Genomic DNA, 19329 nt, shown 5'->3' on the forward strand with positions numbered 1-19329 from the left:
TTCTCTCTCTCACTCCCTCCCTCTACCCCCTCCTTCCCTAACCCAGAGGAGCGTGTGGTGCCCCTGGAAGTGTCTCGCTACAAGCTGTCTCGCCACCTGGCCGGCGGGGAGTTCCGATGCCACAAGTGTACCTTCACCTGCTCCAGCGACCAGAGCCTGCAGCTGCACCTCACCAAGCACAATGAGATGAAACCCTACCAGTGCCAGCTGTGCTACTACGACAGCAGGCAGCGCTACCAGCTGGAGACACATCTCCGAGAGGAGCACAAGGTGGGTCAGAACTACAAGTCCCAGCATGCACCCTGGCTCAAACCTACAGTCAGCTGTTTTAATACAAGTACCTGGAAATAGCATTTGGTAGGATGGGTCGGCTTTAAAAGAAAATGATCCAAAATGACCTACTTACTGTTTAAAGCAGGCCGTTTTCTAAGGATGTCGCCCTGAGACAGTCACGAGGTCGCGTCAACTTGTATACAGTTCCGTTTTGGCACACCTTAACCTCAGAGATGAAAACCCAAAAGGATTGGATATCTTGATTGTAAAACAATGGCTTCAATTAGTCTTTAGTGTTTTTAATATCAGTGTCTAATAAGTTCTGAGTTATTTCAGTACTGTATCATGCTATCTCCATGACATGCAGATCAAATGTGCTTACCGATAAAAGGATCTGTAGTCATACAAAGTAGATCATGCCAGATGATTAAAATCCCACACACATATGCTTGGTAGGAAGAAGCTGCCTGCTATCTATTCTGAGTGCATATCACAAATAATAGGTTTCATTTCCCTTAGTCCCATAATGGGGATAATGCATGAGATGCTGAGCGAGGTCACATGGCATTTCATGAAGTTGAAGTATACATTAAACTTAAAAGGGCACAGACGGAGACAGCAGTGCTTGCTCCCTTTCAAGGGAAGGAAGAGAGAAGTTACTCCTACTGTGTGCTCATTGTTGGCCAATTACAGCAACTCTTTCTGACACGATACCTGTCAATCATAGTGTGTGGTGGAGTGCTCATAGATTGTAAAATAAAAATGTACTTCTTGTTGAATAATAGCATTATATACAGTACCACTAAACATGAGCAACTTGAACTGCCTGTAGAATGTGTATTCAGAGACAGTCCCATTGGGCAGCAGATTGAAATGACTTCATTACAACCTGTTCACAACCAGAATTTGTTGGATCAGTTCCAGTAATACCCAATGGGGTCTTCATACTCAGTGATGTAGTGGGGAAAAAAAGAAACTGCCATTCACGGGGAATAAAGTAACACTTCCTATACTTTCAATGCACTTAAACTCTCAAGGCGTTTACCTTCCACTGCAACACTGATCATACTGATTAATCAATTATTCATTAATCAATCAATCATACCTCTTGTCTTTTTTTTGTTGATCAGGTGATCCGTAACTTTGAGTTGATGGGGCAGGTCAACCTGGATCAGCTGGATGCTATAAAGGAGAGGAACAGTAGTGCCGAGGAGAAAGAGGCGAGAGAGGAGGATGGATTAGGAGCGATGGAGGATGAAGTGGAGATGGAGGAGAGTATAGATGAAGAGCTAGAGCAGAAGGAGGAGGAGGAGAAGAGGATTGAAGAGGAAGAGGCAGAGGCAGAAAAGCCAGCTCCAAAAGGTTAACAAGGATCTTCATCATCATTATTGATATGACTAACAACTCAGTGGCCTTATGGTTAGTGTCCGCCCTGAGATTGGACGGTTGTGCGTTCAATCCCTGGCCGAGCCATACCAAATACTGTAAAAATGGGACCTGATGCTTCTCCGTTGGGAACTCAGCATTAAGGAGATATATTGGGGGTAAGGCCCTGCGATAGACTAGGGTCCTGTCCAGGGGGTGTACTTGTACATAAAGCTGCCACTTGCTACAGAAACAGAAGATAGGGAAGGAAACTATGAGCCATTCTGGCTTGCACAAGCCAAGGCTCATGCAAGCCTACTTACTTACTACTAACAATATGACTAACAATGCCAAATGCATCTCTGTTGGCTGCTACCAAAAGGTTTGGGCTCAGTCCCATTTCAATGCAGTCAATTCAGAGAGGTAAACTGAAATTCCAATTCAGTTACTTCCTGGATTTAAATGGGATTCACTCCAGCCTTGTAATCTGACATGACTGGGTCTCTGCTGTATCTGTCTGGGCTGATGTCGTATCATACGCCCCTCTCATCATGCTGATCTCTGTCTGTTCCCCAGACGTCCCAGTAGTTTCCCCCAGCAGCAGCAGTGTGACTGCCTCCGCTGAGAAGCGCTTCCCCTGTGAGTTCTGTGGTCGCTGCTTCACTAACAGCATAGAGTGGGAACGGCACGTCCTCCGACACGGCATGTAAGTCTCTTTCTCTCTCTCTCTCTTCCTACTTCCGTCTCTCCTTCTGCCTCACACACATACTTTCTCCCTCCCTCCCCATCTCTCTCTCCTTACCCCTCTTCCTCCCTTCCTCTTTCTTCTGCATGTTTTCCCCCAATATTCTCCTGTGGTAATGGACATTGACCTTTCCCCCTCTCATCATAATACAGGACTGTTACCAACAGCAGAACAGACACTAGCACCACCCCAGCAATAGACGCATCAGCCTCAGCTCTGCCTTCTATTGGCTCGTCGACCATTGGGACGATGACGGACAGAGGATTGGACCTATCTAGCAACGGCATGGAAGTGGGGAAAGAATATGCCTCCGACCTATTACAGAGTAGTAACAATCTGAATGAGGAAGACGACAAAGAAATGCTTGAAACCAAAAAATGACATATAAGAAGATGGAAGAGAAGCGTACTGGGGCCTAACATTGTAGTCACTTTGCTAGAGACTATACATTAGGTTGGATTGATATTGATAATGGGTTGGGTATCAAAAATAGGCTGCTAAAGAAAGAAAATAAAATGATGGAAACAAAAAAGAATTGTCACCTTTTGGAGTACTGTTAGATTTTAAGTGTTACATATTGGAAACTATAGGTTGTGTTACATCCTACATTTTTTAAATGGCTGAACCTTAAAATGAGTCAATGGTCCCGTAGGACAGATGTTAATATATTGGTAACCAATAGTGAATGTTACTGTAAAGCACACATTATGGTCAAATCTGCAGTTTCTACAGTTTAAAGTCCCAGATCATGTCTACTAACTACAATATTTTGTAGAAAGAAAGAGTGGGTCACATTTCCCAAAAACGTGTTTGAAATTGTGGGAAGAAATGTTGGGGGAATTTTCTTTTTATATATACGTAGATATACTGACCCCTTTGGAAGTTCCAAACAGGGGGTTCTATAAATATAGATAACCTACTGTATGAGCTACCACATTCAGTTCCCTGCCCCCCTTTTAGCCTCACTGCTACCAACAAGATCCTAATATACTTATAACCCCATCATCTAGTGTTGTAATATTGAGGGACAGGCCGTGTGTGAGAGATGACTCACCATGATCTGGGCCTGTGTTCATAAAACATTTCAGAGTAGGAGAGCTGTTTTGCCTTTTTAGATCAAACTGAATACGATTGTATGGACAGGGGGGGACCTGATGCTAGATCGATCTTCTCAGCTGTCACTCTCCACCCCATCCATACTAGCTGTAAAACCACACAGTAGAACGGTTTCTGTGATTTGACCCGGATGATAACTTTACATTAGTTAACCTTTTTATTTTTAGCCTTGTGTTATTAATCAAGTAGAATAATTCCTTGAGGAATAGTTGCACCTTATTTGTCTATAGTATATTTCAAACTTTGATTTGTTACATTTTTAGAATATTGACTTGACTTTTGCCCCAAAGTTTATATATAGCAAATTGTTATATACAGTAGTACCCTTGAATATGATAAATATGGCTTCGGCCTTAGGCATTCCCGGCACTTCCACTCTTTAATACCGCTTTCATTGTCTTTTGTCCGTCCTCTGACAGTTGTAAATTTGAAAGTGAACTGACACAAGTGTCCCCACAACATGATAACCAGCAGTTGAATCAATAATGTTTATTATTGTGACATTGATTGGTTTCCTTGTTGTTTTTGTTTATCGATAACAAGTCAGATGTTGTTGTACAACCTACACTGTAGTCTGTGACCCAGTGCATGTCCTCAATGTCAGAAGAACATAGAGGGAATGCTGTACATCCTGAAGCTGTAGTTTCTCTTTCTGACATTAAACATGGGGGGGAATGGCATGATGATCATCAACAGATAATCAACAGATAATTTGTGACAGCATTTATAGGAGAACGTGTAAGTACGCTAGAGAAACGGATTAGAAATGTGACTGACCAGCCATGTCAAAGTACAACACTTAGGTGTTTTAACTTACATTTTGCAGTGTACAGTGCTGTGTTTTATGATTCTATTATTGTGTGTGAAGATGATTCTGAAGTCTGGTATGCTTTTTAGACTACGCTGTTTTGACAAATAAGGCAGAGATTGTATATGTTAGAAGTTGCTGCTCAAATACCCCAAAGCCTTATTAGAATAATGAATAGCAATTATCTCAAGCTTCGTCAATATAAATGCTTTCCTTCCAACACTGGTTGGTTGGAACCGATACAAACCAATACAAAGTGATTGACAGTGTATCTGTAATATGACTCCTTTGAGTCATCAAAGGAGATACGCAAAAACAAAACAAAAATGGAAATGTGCTCTTGGTACCAAAATATTTAGCTGGCTATGTTTGCTACAATGTTCTTTCCTGAGTAACGAACCATTGTTGCAAAGGGGGTTGGAACCCAGAGACATAAATACATGTATATATGGCTCTGGTAAAATCCTAGTCCCCTATAGGGTGCATTCCGAGAGTCATGCATGTACGTATGTGATATGCAGTTGTGTATAGAAAAACAAACTACTTGTCAAGTGTTTGAAACTGTGGTGTTTCAGAAAGGAAATGTTTACCTTTTTCCTTTTAGGTGTTGGTCTCATATTAAACAAATAAACAAAAATAGATAAAGTAAAAACATGAAAACCTTTGTGGAGTGAGCTGTTTTTCAGACTCCCAAATCAAAACGTTATAATAAGCTGTTGTACAACGTCTGGTTGATAAGAAATATGTCTTATTTTATTTTGTACCTTTAAGAACAACAACATGGGGGTGATTTGGTGCTGAATCTTTTACCCCTCCTCCTCCTCTCCTTTAAAAGGACTAGCTTAGCTTTTTAAACATGAACCCAATAGAGAAATGTTTGTTTGAGGAAATAAGCTTTTTTGAAGTGGGGTTAATTTGGGATTTTGTAAGGTGGTTGGAACTGTCCTGTCTCTCTGTATCCCAAATTGGTTGCTTTTCCATTGTCCATTTTGAATAGACATCTGTTAAATACTCACTGTATTCAGTGTCCCACTGTACCATAAGGTGATGGGACTTTGTTGGTCTCACCCCTTCCTCCCGCCTCCCAATTGAACCCCTGCTCGTCATAACACACTGGATACTTGTATGTATATATTTAGTTTGTTTCCATGATGTTTCTCTCCTCTTCTTCTCTTCAGACTGTTCTCCATTGTTTGACTACCTTAGATTCTCCATTGTTTGACTACCTTAGATTCTCCATCTTGCCTTTCTCCTGTGAAAATCTGATTCCTGATGGTGGGTTGTGATATTACCTAGAATGACTGTTTACAATTGTATTCCATTTTATCTCTGGATATTCTGTAAATATTGTAACTCATTGTCTTTTTTTAACTTGTTAATAAAGTTATCAGATAACGGTACTCTGTAGTTGTTGTTGTTGTTGATGTCAGGGATTATAGTTGCGTTCTGTTTGTTGTTTCCAATCGGATATAGCTGTTTATGTGTCTCTGTCACAAATTCCCAGAAATCGCAGGTCAATCCGCGTAATCATTTTTTATTTTGAATTGAATGTAATATTTTATGTTGTTCTTGTCTATAACTGTTCTGTACTTTGTAATGTATTTGTATGTTTTATGTGGACCCCAGGAAGAGTAACTACTGTATGAGCAGTAGCTAATGTGGATCCTAATAAACTAAACTAAACCATTGTTTCAGGTTACTGACACTCCAAAAACAATTATTTGTACAGGCCAAATCTATTAGTATGCCTTTCCCAATAGCTGTCTATTGTAATGCTCGAAGCGAAAGCAAGCTTCCAAGAAAGCAGATTACATACATCAATGCTTGCTTTCAAGGACAGAATGGATGAGATTCTCAAAGATGAAATCATACAAAAGTGTTTCACAATCACTGCTATGAAAACAATTGTTATCCTTAATTCATTATGTATTATTTATTACTCATCCCATCCCTCATGGTTGCTAATCATTTGTTAGTGTAATAATAATTATTTTTGGATGATTCCAGAGAATGAGAAATGGATAAATATCAAATACGTTTGCTTGCTGCAGTTGTCGTCCTACAATGCGGCTTGTTTGAATGTGTCTGTCATAGACGGTGGCAATCTTCTGTTAGATCAAATGTCTTTATGCATCTTCAATCGTCTGTTAGTGGAGTGATGCACCCATCCCTTGGTGGCAGAGGACAAAGAGAAAGTTCAAAGGAGAAGCCATCCCAAATGGCACCATATTCCCTATATAGTGCACTACTTTGGACCGGGACCCATAGGGCTCTGGTCCAAAGTAGTGCACTATGTAGGGGATAGGGTGCCATTTTTATTTGCATAATCCTTTGTCTCTCCCGTCAGTCACAGATTTTAAAAAATTATGTGACAAACATTCGATAGACTGTGAAACCAGCGGACCAAGCCAGGCTATATTCACAGCTGGGACTCCCTCCTCATCTGTCCATAGGTCTGAGAAAGTGGCCAGAGAAGAGAAAAAGTATAAAGACAACTGTCCGTTCTGTAGCTACCAGAGAGATGAACTGTCCTAGGGCAGGGTAGTTCTAGAACTCCCTAGTAGGATGTCTGGTTAAAACCGCTATGGTTTACTTTCACTGTCAAAGATTAAACTGACGTGACCTAATCAGTCTGATAGTGTTAATCGATAGAGTGAAGTCTCGATACGAGTGAAGATCTTTAATGAAGATTTCATAGGAGTTTTTATGAACCCTTTAGATGAACTACCATGCCAATGTCAGTCCCTACCCCAAGTTGACAACATATGTTCTACTCTACAACTTGTTCAGTTTACCATCCTCTCTCTATACAGGCAGTCCTGTTGGATGGTTGCCACGGAGAGAGAGTCCTCAGAGCAGCTCATAATAGTCACAACAGCTTGTCCACAGGAAATAGCTACGGAGTGAGAAGACATCCCAGTGGTCCATAATTCTATGTTCCACCCTTCCACCCAGTACCTGCCCAGCTAACAACACGTTCCCACAACTTTAGAAAATGTTCCCTTAATTTAACTTATGTTTGCATAAGAATGTTCCTGTGAGGTGCAAGGAATGTTTCCAAGAGACCATTGCCTTAATGTCAAATAGAACTTACCCAGCACGTTGTTACCATGTTCTCACAATTTAAGATATGAGGCCTCCCGAGTGGCGCAGTGGTCTAAGGCACTGTATAGCAGTTGCTAGCTGTGCCACTAGAGATCCTGGTTCGAGTCCAGGCTTCTTTTGCAGCAGGCTGCGACCTGAAGACCCATGGGGCGGCGCACAATTGGCCCAGCGTCCGGGTTAGGGGAGGGTTTGGCCAACAGGCATGTCCTTGTCCCATCGCACTCTAGCGACTCCTGTGGCGGGCTGGGCGCATGCACGCTGACATGGTCGCCAGGTGTATGGTGTTTCCTCCCGACACATTGGTGTGGCTGTCTTCCGGGTTAAGCGGACATTGTGTCAAGAAGCAGTGCGGCTTGGTTGGGTCGTATTTCGGAGGACGCATGGCTCTCGACCTTCGCCTTTCCTGAGTCCGTCGGAGTTGCAACGACAAGACTGTAGCTACCGATTGGGGAGAAGAAAAATAGAGAGAGATTTTTTTAAGATATGAATGTTCTAGACATGTTTCATGGGAACGCTGCAAGAACAGTAATGTGTCCAGTTTTCCGTGGGTTAGGAGAATATTCCATCAACGTCCCACAAAACATACACAGAACTTGGATGCCATGTTCTCTGAATATAAGATATTAACGTTCTCGACACGTTTCATAGTAACTTTGCGAGAACATTTCTGTGTATCAGTTGTCAGGACATCGCCTGATTGTCCCAAAGAAACGTACCCCCCCCCCCCCCCCCCCCCCCCAAAAAAAAGGTTTCATACACATCAAGCCCTGTCACTGGACTTCAGGAAACAGCAGAGGGAACACCCCCCTATCCACATCGATGGAACAGTAGTGGAGAGGGTAGCAAGTTTTAAGTTCCTCGGCATTCACACCACAGACAAACTGAATTGGTCCACTCACACAGACAGCATTGTGAAGAAGGCGCAGCAGCGCCTCTTCAACCTCAGGAGGCTGAAGAAATTTGGCTTGTCACCAAAAGCACTCACAAACTTCTACAGATGCACAATCGAGAGCATCCTGGCGGGCTGTATCACCGCCTGGTACGGCAACTGCTCCGCCCTCAACCGTAAGGCTCTCCAGAGGGTGGTGAGGTCTGCACAACGCATCACCGGGGTCAAACTACCTGCCCTCCAGGACACCTACACCACCCGATGTCACAGGAAGGCCATAAAGATCATCAAGGACATCAACCACCCGAGCCACTGCCTGTTCACCCCGCTATCATCCAGAAGGCGAGGTCAGTACAGGTGCATCAAAGCTGGGACCGAGAGACTGAAAAACAGCTTCTATCTCAAGGCCATCAGACTGTTAAACAGCCACCACTAACATTGAGTGGCTGCTGCCAACACACTGACACTGACTCAACTCCAGCCACTTTAATAATGGGAATTGATGGGAAATGATGTAAATATATCACTAGCCACTTTAAACAATGCTACCTTATATAATGTTACTTACCCTACATTATTCATCTCATATGCATACGTATATACTGTACTCTATATCATCGACTGTATCCTTATGTAATACATGTATCACTAGCCACTTTAAACTATGACACTTTGTTTACATACTCATCTCATTTGTACATACTGTACTCGATACCATCTACTGTATCTTGCCTATGCTGCTCTGTACCATCACTCATCATATATCCTTATGTACATATTCTTTATCCCCTTACACTGTGTACAAGACAGTAGTTTTGGAATTGTTAGTTAGATTACTTGTTGGTTATTACTGCATTGTTGGAACTAGAAGCACAAGCATTTCGCTACACTCGCATTAACATCTGCTAACCATGTGTATGTGACAAATAAAATGTGATTTGATTTGATTTGATTTGATTTACTGTTGCCAAGTCAATGAACTATAACTTTACTAGCCCAATAGGCACATGCTCTAGATACTGTATATCCCTTATTGGGACAGTGGTTCAGGCATTAGTCATTGGGGCTGGTGGCCTGAGTTTCAGACTTGCTAGGGGAGTCACCCTACTCTCACATTTTTAGCAATCTTAATGTAATTATTTGTCAACAGTTAAAACACACCTATCTGACCTAATTACAATTAATTTCTCATTGACACATGTTTGTTCTACATGAAATATGTGGTGTTAGATTTCAAAAAGACGATAGTGTTCTCTTTGAGATGCTCAGCTATATACAATTAATAAATACTGATAATTGAATGTGGTCATAATTCGTGCTCAAGGGGAAATCCTATGGATTCCCATCTTTCAATGAGATCTAATTTTATTAGATCAGATAGGTGTGTTGTGTAACTGTTGCCAAATAATGACATTAAAGAGCAAATGCCCCTAAAAACGTACAATTTTGAAAACAGCCTGTGGCATCGATATGAGTCCGAAACATTTTTTCTACTGTCAAAATTTACTACAAAGTGGAAATTTGTTTACATTTTGTCATAAAGTCAGTCTTATCCAAAACAGAGATTGTGAGACTTGTGGTTGTGACTGCATCACAACATAAATTAAGGTTGGGTTTGCTTCAATCCTACCCACATGCCCACAGCGGGCATCTATAAATTACACAATGTACATGGGACAATATGTTAAAATTCCAATAGCTCCAAGTTTCAATTACTTAAAAACCTCAAACCAACTATAAATTGTAGAAATTCATATACATATATTGAAAGGATTTCATGAGAAAACTAAAAGGTGTGCAACATGAAAATATTGTCTAATTTACATTGTGTAATTTATTGACGGTCCCTAACTAGCCCCTGAGGCAGGCTATCCAAAGTCAAACTTTGCCACAGTGTACACCAGCCGGCTGAAGCTAATTGACAAAATAATTTCTCTAACTCTTCCCACTTGTGAACACACACACGAAACACCCATATCAAACCACAACCTGAAACCAACTCATGTTGGAATGGTTCCTAGAATTTCTTAATGAACCAAATCCATAACAATGCCAAATTAGGAAATGCAGGCCCTTTTAACATGTTTTGCTAAGAATGTGAGAGTACAGCAAATCCCCTAGCGGGTCTCAAACCTAGGCCACCAGCATCAATGAAGGACACCCTAACTACTGTCCCAATAAGGGATATCCCTAGGACATGTACTTATTGGGCCTGTATAGTTAGGCCCTGTCCAGAAGAAACCCTAATCCAACCTCCCTAGGCACTTGTCGAGAGCTTCAAGTTCCTCTGTGTCCACATCACTAAGGAACTATCACAGTCCACACAAATCAACACAGTTGTGAAGAGGGCACCCCAACTCCTCTTTCCCCTTCAGAGGCTGGAAAGATTTGGCATGGGCCCTCAGATCCTCAAAAAGTCCTACAGCTGCACCATTAAGAGCATCTTGACTGGCTGCATCACCGCTTGGTATGGCAGCTGCTTGGCATCTGACCGCAAGGCGCTACAGAGGGTAGTTTATCAGTATATCCCTGTCAACCAGGACCTCTATAACAGGCAGTGTCAGAGGAAGGCCCTAAAAATTGTCAAAGACTCCAGCCACCCAAGTCATAGAGTGTTCTCTCTGCTACCGCACGGCAAGCGGTACCGATGCACCAAGGCTGGAAACAAACAGGACCCTGAACAGCTTCTACCCCCAAGCTATAAGACTGCTACATAGTTAGTTAAATAGCTAACCAATAGCTACCCAGAACAATCTGCATTGACCCTTTTTGCACTAGATCTTTTGACTTATCACATAGGTTGCTGTTACTGTTTATTATCTACCCCATTGCCTAGTCACTTTATCCCTACCTATATGTACATATCTACCTCAATTACAAGTCAGCTCAGTGCTGTTACCCCATCTATATAGCCAAGTTATATATATATATATATATATATATATATATATATAAAAAAAAATTCTGCATTGTTGGGAAGTAACCATTTCACTGTTAGTCTACACCTGTTGTTTACGAAGCATTTTGTAGATCTGATAGGTGTAAGGCTGTAAGCAATAGGGTGAAAACACTTCGAAGTAATCTCAGCTCTGTTAAAAGTACACAAAAAAGACTACTTTTATTGATTATAGTCATTCAGGTGTATCATTAAAACAGGTTAATATTCCCCATCAGCAATAGACAACTATGCAGAAAGCCCTTAAATTGCTGAAATAAGTCAATCAAATTTAATGATGAGAGAACAGTCAAATGAACTGAAAACTGACATGTTCTGTGTATGTCTGGTGGGACGTAAATGGAATATTCTCTTAACCCTCAGAAAAGTAGACAGGAGTGTTCTTGCAACGTCTCATTAAATGTGTCTAGAACATGAATATCTTATATTCTGAGAACATGGTAACCACGTTCTGGGTAAGTTTTGTTTGACATTAAGGGAATGTTCTCCTATCTGTAATGCTAAAAAGTTTTTGCTAACATAGACTAATGTTCCCCTAACTAACAGAAAAGTGGACGTTCAAACGTTAGGGGAACATTACAGGAAACATTACAAAAATGTTCCCTCTCCCTAGAATTGTTAGCTAGGTGGCTTCTCTCACTTACCCACTAACATCTCGGTCATCAACTCTGTAGAACTGGGAACTGAGTTCAACTGATCCAAACCACAAACCCAGAGGAATGCTTGACTACCAATCCTGTACAGGATACACAGTTGTGATACAGAAACAGTGGGGTAATGTAAGCCTATGTAAAAAATCATATAAATTAAAGATGTCTCCTCAGGCATTTTAGAATAAGATATGCTTGTACTGGAGTGTTAAAAGACAGTAGCTTGTCAGTGAGTTACTCCTTTAGAGTTGGGTCTCTCTTGTCTTAGTACATCCAAGTCAAAGTCTTACTCTCAGTCTTACTCTCAGTTCAGTGTTTCCTAATACCTATTTTGGAAGCACTTTATTTCACAGTTCTAACATAATCTTAAAAAAAACATATTCAAGACATGTGAGATCAGGAGTGGGAATCTCTGAAGCTCACCACTTCTGAGGGGACAACGGCAGACTCACGACCCCTAGAGACAGAGAGACTGAGGAGCAGTCATGGCAGGCAGCTAGAATTGAGCTCTCCCACAGGAGTAGAAGGAATGCCTGATGTGTGTTGCTCTCCGGTGACTGGACCAGGCAGAATTAGAGGAGTGGAGCTAGGGACTTAGAGAGAGAGAAAGCAAGAGAGAGAGAGAGAGAGAGAGAGAGAGCAGCCGCAGGCCAAGGGCATTGAGTTCCAACATATTATCACTCACTTGACAGGGTCCTCTGAAAATCAGATGGGCTGTTCAGAGAGACAGCAGATTTAGGGAGGGGAGGGGGGAGTCTGTTAGTAAAATTTGGGTGGGGATCTTTAACTAGAAGGATCTTTAATTAGAAAAATTATTTATTAACAAAAGGTGAACAAATACACTATATATACAAAAGGATGTGGGCAAGGCCTCCCGAGTGGCGCAGCGGTCTAAGGCACTGCATCCCAGTGCTTGAGACGTCACTACAGACCCGGGTTCGTGTCACTACAGACCCAGGTGTCACAACAGGCTGTGACTGGGATAAATAAAATAGTATGTGGACACCCCTTCAAATTAGTGGATTTGGATATTTCAGACACACGCGTTGCTGACTGGTGTATAAAATTGAGCACACACTACTGCAATCTCCATAGACAAACATTTGAAGAAGAATGGACTTACTGAAAGAGCTCAGTGACTTTTGACATGGTACTGTCATAGGAAGCCACCATTCCAACAAGTAAGTTCTTAAAATTTCTGCCATGCTAGAGCTGCCCTGGTCAACTGTAAGAGCTGTTATTGTGAAGTGGAAATATCTAGGCGCAACAATGGCTCAGCCATGAAGAGGTAGGCCACACAAGCTCACAGAACGGTACCGGTGAGTGCTGAAGCATGTAGCACATAAAAATCGCCTGTCCTTGGTTGCAATACTCATTACTGAGTTCCAAACTGCCTCTGGACGTAATGTCAGCACAATAACTGTTCATTGGAAGCCTCATGATGGAATTCCATGGCCGAGCAGGCACACACAAGCCTAAGATTACCATGCACAATGCCAAGTGTTGGCTGGAGTGGTGTAAAGCTGCCATCATTAAACTCTGGAGCAGTGGAAACGTGTTCTCTGTAGTGATGCTTCACCATCTGGCAGTCTGATGGACAAATCTGTGTTTGGTGGATGCCAGGAGAACACTACTGTAAAGTTTAGTGGAGGAGGAACAATGGTCTGGAGCTGTTTTTCATGGTTCGGGCTAGGCCCCTTAGTTCCATTGAAGGTGAATCTTAATGCTACAGCATACAATTACATTTGAGATGATTCTGTGCTTCCAACTTTGTGGCAACAGTTTGGGGAAGGTCCTTTCCTGTTTCAGAATGACAATGCCCCTGTGCACAAAGCGAAGTCGATACAGAAATGGTTTGTCGAGATTGGGGTGGAAGAACTAGACTGGCTTTCACAGAGCCCTGACCTCAACTCCATCAAACACCTTTGGGATGAATTGGAACGCAAACTGCGAGCCAGGCCTAATCGCCTAAAATCAGTGCCGGACCTCATTAATGCTCTTGTGGCTAAATGGAAGCAAGTCCCCGCAGCAATGTTCCAACAGTTAGTGGAAAGCCTTCCCAGAAGAGTGGAGGCTGTTATAGTAGTGAATGGGGGACCAACTCCATATTAAATGCCCATGATTTTGGAATGAGACATTCGATGAGCGGGTGTCCACATACTTTTGGTCATGTAGTGTACGTTTGCTTTGCAGAACATGCTTTTGTAGCCGTTTTACATCTAATTTCCTGCAATTCTACACATTTTGCCATGACTTATACCGTGTTAATATGATATCTGATTGAGAGGAATGAACTACATCAATGGGGGCCCCTTGGAGGTCAGGGAACCTGGGCATGTGGCCTGTGTGCCTGGTCTGTAATTTGGTCATGACTACAAGTTACCTGTTGTCCATAAGGTTTCCACCCAATTGGCAACAGATTTTCATGCGAATATTCTAAAATCTGCATAAAAACAATATGCTAATTTTCCTAGCAGAGATGTGTTTCCATCAAATTGACTTGCGGACTAAATGCTGTACGTGATGAGGTAGTGTACATAAAAAATAACTTTTGCACTTAAATTCTCATGTACCAAACACAAAATATAAGTTAAATGGGTTTCCATCGCATTATCAACTCTACGGATCGTTTTGTCACAAAATATGTTGCGTTATATAGCGAATGTGTCCACTCTGGTCTTGGCACACTCTAGACATCAGCTTGCAGATACAGTGCAGGTAGGCTACCTTCATAGTAAGATTATTATGGACAAAAGAGCAAGATCATTTTTATTTGTCAAAAAGCAGCCAAGCATCGATCAACATGTCACCAGAATAAGACCCTCAATATGTATTGGAAAAGACCCACTAGGCAAAAATGGGTTAAATCAACGTTGTTTCCACATAATTTCAACCCCAAAAATATATGTGATGACTTTGAATCAATGTGGGAAAATGATTGGATTTGCAAGAAGTAATCAACGCAAGGGAAATGTATTTTTTTTTCAACTCAACTTTTAACCCAAATCAGATGCAATTTTTTTGTCGATTTCACGTAATTCACGCAAGTCAACCAAATGTAATTGGCAGCTAGAACTGACGTCTGTGCCCAGATGTGAGCATAAAGTTCATCATGTGCACTTTCACAATCCTGTTAAATTCATCATAATTTTACAGTATATCTGTAGCTAAATAAACTGCATGCTTCCCAAGTAGTAGAGGGAGAACCACAAATACATGGCGTGACTCCAAATGTACCTAAATATGATGGCTATTATATCAATATTTGTGCATAATTCATTTTACCGACACAAGAAGATCCCACCTTGTTTAGCGTATTGTATTTTGTCAACCTTTGGAACGTTTACTGACTAATCTGTTTCCATCGGGCCTGCCATTTAAAAAAAATATTCGACATGTATACTTTACTCGCATAGAAAGGTTGGATGGAAATCTGGTGATGCACAACCGAGTTTTGAAATTTTACATGGTGATTTCTACTATTCTAACTCTCAACAGTTTAAACATTTTAAAAATAATCCAAGGTTCGGACATCGGTGTTCTCATAATGTATCAACTGTATGGCCCTTGGTTAAACAGGATAACTTACTAACTGAATACAGAATGTTGAATGATATAAACGGTTGAATGAGTTTAGATTTTTGAAAGACTATTGTTACACCAAAATGAGCGTCTCTTCCAGTTAATGAAGAGAGTAAAGGGAGTACTATTTGTACTGAATGTGTTCAAAAATATACAGTCCCGGTGAGATATAAAAGGAAACAGATAATAAATAGATAACGAATAAACCACACGTTACCTTGAGTTTACTAATACTTAGGTAATAATTAATTCAATTGAAGACAATATAGTGTGGTGCTTGATTTCATTATCAGCTATACGTTGTATGACTCTATAAAATAAAACAATTCATGATTGTGTATGAAGAGCCAGACTTACATTGCCCATTGGTGTGGTCTCAATGTTGGAAAGTCAAAAAGGTTCATGCCCAATTACCCTCTGGTACTTCAGGGCACAGCTTCATTCTTTTAGTGATCACTGGGTTGTTCTAGCAGGTCAGAGGCCTACCTCCTTCTCCTTCACTCTGAGATGTGGAGTCTTCTCTGTGGGTCTGACCTGACTTAGCCTACGCCCTCAGACACTTCATGGCCTAGCATTAATATAAGCAACTTTCAGGTTTACCCATGTCACAACCTCTGCCGAAGTCGGTCCCTCTCCTTGTTCGGGCGGCGTTCGGCGGTCGACGTCACCGGTCTTTTAGCCATCGCCGATCCACTTTTCATTTTCCATTTGTTTTGTCTTTGTTTTCTACACACCTGGTTTCTATTCCCCAATTACATGTTAATTTGTTAACCCTCTGTTTCCCACATGTTAGTGTGCGTGTTTATTGATTGTTCATGGCGGTACTTGTCGGCTGGTTATGTTTGTCGGGTTATGTATTTATACCCGTTATTTTCGAGTGACCGGTATTTCTCAGCACTTTGAGTATTGTCTGTATACTGGTGCTGTCGTGGAATTACATACCTTGTACACTAATTTCTGCTCCCCTGCGCCTGATTCACTGCACCAGTTAACCACCGCCTGACAGAAACACACAGCACGAAATGGAATCAGCAGGAGCAGGTGCCCCGGTTTTAGGGGTTAAGGAGCGCGTCCAGCAGCAGGCTGCCATGTTACAGCATCTTGGCACCGCCATGGATCGCGTCCTGCAAACTATGGATCGTTGGGAGAGAAGAGGAGTTCCTCCAGCGCCTCCACCAGCACCACCACAGGCACCACCACTCACCCGGTCCCGGTGGGATTTGGCTCGCTCTTCCGAGGGGGTATAATGGGACGGCTACTGGATGTCAGGGGTTCCTACTCCAGCTGGAGCTCTACCTGGCAACCGTCCACCCGGCTCCTTCGGGCCGTGAGAGCGTGTCCGCCCTCGTCTCCCGTCTCTCAGGGAAAACTCTGGAGTGGGCCAACGCCGTATGGGGGGAAGGAGGAGCGGTGCTGGACTAATACGAGGAGTTCACCCGCCGCTTCTGAGCAGTATTCGACCACCCACCTGAGGGTAGAGCGTCTCGTCCACCTGAGGCAGGGGACGAGGAGCGCACAGGAGTTCGCATTGGACTTTTGGACCCTGGCCGCCTGCACGATGTGGAGCGACAGGGCCCTGATCGATCACTACCGTTGTAGTTTGCGCGAGGACGTCCGATGGGAGTTGGCCTGCAGGGACACCAACCCTACTTGGGCTGACAGATACTACAACAGCCCTATGCCTTACTTTGTGAGACTGCTTAACTGTAATATTATATACTACATCTCTTATAATTTTTTTATTTGGACACTCAAACATCTGGTGAACACTACGGTTAACATTACAAAAACATTTTCTCTCCCTAGAATTGTTAGCTGGTAGAATCAAATCAAATCAAATGTTATTTGTCACATACACATGGTTAGCCAATGTTAATGCGAGTGTAGCGAAATGCTTGTGCTTCGAGTTCCGACCATGCATTAATATCTAACAAGTAATCTAACAATTTCACAACAACTACCTTATACACACAAGTGTAAAGGAATTAATAAGAATATGCACATAAAAATATATGGATGAGTGATGGCCGAACGGCATAGGCAAGATGCAGTAGATGGTATAAAGTACAGAATATACATATGAGGTGAGTAGAACAGGGTATATTAACATTATATAAAGGGGCTAGTGATACATTTATTACATCCAATTTTTTATTATTAAAGTGGCTAGAGATTTGAGTCAGTATGTTGGCAGCAGCCACTCAATGTTAGTGATGGCTGTTTAACAGTCTGATAGCCTTGAGATAGAAGCTGTTTTTCAGTACTCTGCCCCAGCTTTGATGCACCTGTAATGACCTGGCCTTCAGGATGATAGCGGGGTGAACAAGCAGTGGCTCGGTTGGTTGTTGTCCTTGATGATCTTTTTGGCCTTCCTGTGACATCGGGTGGTGTAGGTGTCCTGGAGGGCAGGTAGTTTGCCCCCGGTGATGCGTTGTGCAGACTTCACTACCCTGTGGAGAGCCTTACAGTTGTGGGCAAAGCAGTTGCTGTACCAGGCGGTGATACAGCCCGACAGGATGCTCTATATTGTGCATCTATATTGTGCATCTGTAAAAGCCAAATTTCTTCAGCCTCCTGAGGTTGAAGAGGCGCTGAGGTGCCTTCTTCACCATACTGTCTGTGTGGGTGGACCATTTCAGTTTGTCCGTGATGTGTACGCCGAGGAAATGACCATTTTACACCTTCTCCACTACTGTCCCGTCGATGTGGATAGGGGGATGCTCCCTCTGCTATTTCCTGAAGTCCACGATGATCTCCTTTGTTTTGTTGACATTGAGTGTGAGGTTATTTTTCTGACACCTCACTCCGAGAGCCCTCACCTCCTCCCCTGTAGGCCGTCTTGTCGCTGTTGTTTATCAAGCCTACCACTGTAGTGTCTTCTGCAAACTTGATGTTTGAGTTGGAGGCGTGCATGGCCACGCAGTCATGGGTGAACGGGGAGTACAAGAGAGGGCTGAGAACGCACCTTTGTGGGGCCCCAGTGTTGAGGATCAGCGGGGTGGAGATGTTGTTTCCTACCCTCGCCACCTGGGGGGAGCCCGTCAGGAAGTATAGGACCCAGTTGCACAGGGCGGGGTCGAGACCCAGGGTCTCGAGCTTGAAGACGAGTTTGGAGGGTACTATGGTGTTAAATGCTGAGCTGTAGTCGATGAACAACATTCTTACATAGGTATTCCTCTTGTCCAGATGGGTTAGGGCAGTGTGGTGTGATGCGATTGCGTCGTCTGTGGACCTATTGGGGTGGTAAGCAAATTGGAGTGGGTCTAGGGTGTCAGGTAGGGTGGAGGTGATATGGTCCTTGACTAGTCTCTCAAAGCACTTCATGACGACGGAAGTGAGTGCTATGGGGCGATAGTCATTTAGCTCAGTTACCTTGGCTTTCTTGGAAACAGGAACAATGGTGGCCCTCTTGAAGCATGTGGGAACAGCAGACTGGGATAAGAATTTATTGAATATGTCTGTAAACACACCAGCCAGCTGGTCTGCGCATGCTCTGAGGATGAGGCTAAGGATGCCGTCTGGGCCGGCATCCTTGCGAGGGTTAAAACTTTTAAATGTTTTACTCAAGTTGGCTACAGTGAAGGAGAGCCCGCAGGTTTTGGTAGCGGGCCATGTCAGTGGCACTGTATTGTCCTCAAAGCAAGCAAAGAAGTTGTCTTGGTCAGATTTTCCGACAGGAGTGTGGGGGAGGGCTTTGTATGCGTGGCGGAAGTAAGAGTAACAATGATCCAGGGTTTTGCCAGCCTGTGTCTCACATTCAATATGCTGATTTAAAAATAAAAATGGGGGGGGGGGGGGGGGTATACACGCCTGTGATTATAATCGAAGAGAATTCAAATA

General features: G+C 42.7%; 1 protein-coding gene across 2 annotated transcripts in view; it reads left to right on the forward strand.

The window, feature by feature from the left end:
- Positions 1-5707, forward strand: part of LOC110523964 (zinc finger protein 462) — a 95661-nt gene extending 89954 nt beyond the window's left edge. For both annotated transcript variants that reach the window (XM_021603144.3, XM_021603145.3), the window contains exons 10-13: positions 47-270; positions 1404-1635; positions 2215-2344; positions 2536-5707. In XM_021603144.3, coding sequence (XP_021458819.3) covers positions 47-270; positions 1404-1635; positions 2215-2344; positions 2536-2764 — 815 coding nt within the window. In that variant the 3' untranslated portion in view covers positions 2765-5707. The remainder of the gene's footprint in view (positions 1-46; positions 271-1403; positions 1636-2214; positions 2345-2535) is intronic.
- The last annotated feature ends 13622 nt before the right edge of the window (positions 5708-19329 follow it).

The sequence above is a fragment of the Oncorhynchus mykiss genome, chromosome 5 (assembly GCF_057628025.1).
Source record: "Oncorhynchus mykiss isolate SJ-2025 chromosome 5, ASM5762802v1, whole genome shotgun sequence".
In the NCBI taxonomy this organism is placed as follows: domain Eukaryota; kingdom Metazoa; phylum Chordata; class Actinopteri; order Salmoniformes; family Salmonidae; genus Oncorhynchus; species Oncorhynchus mykiss.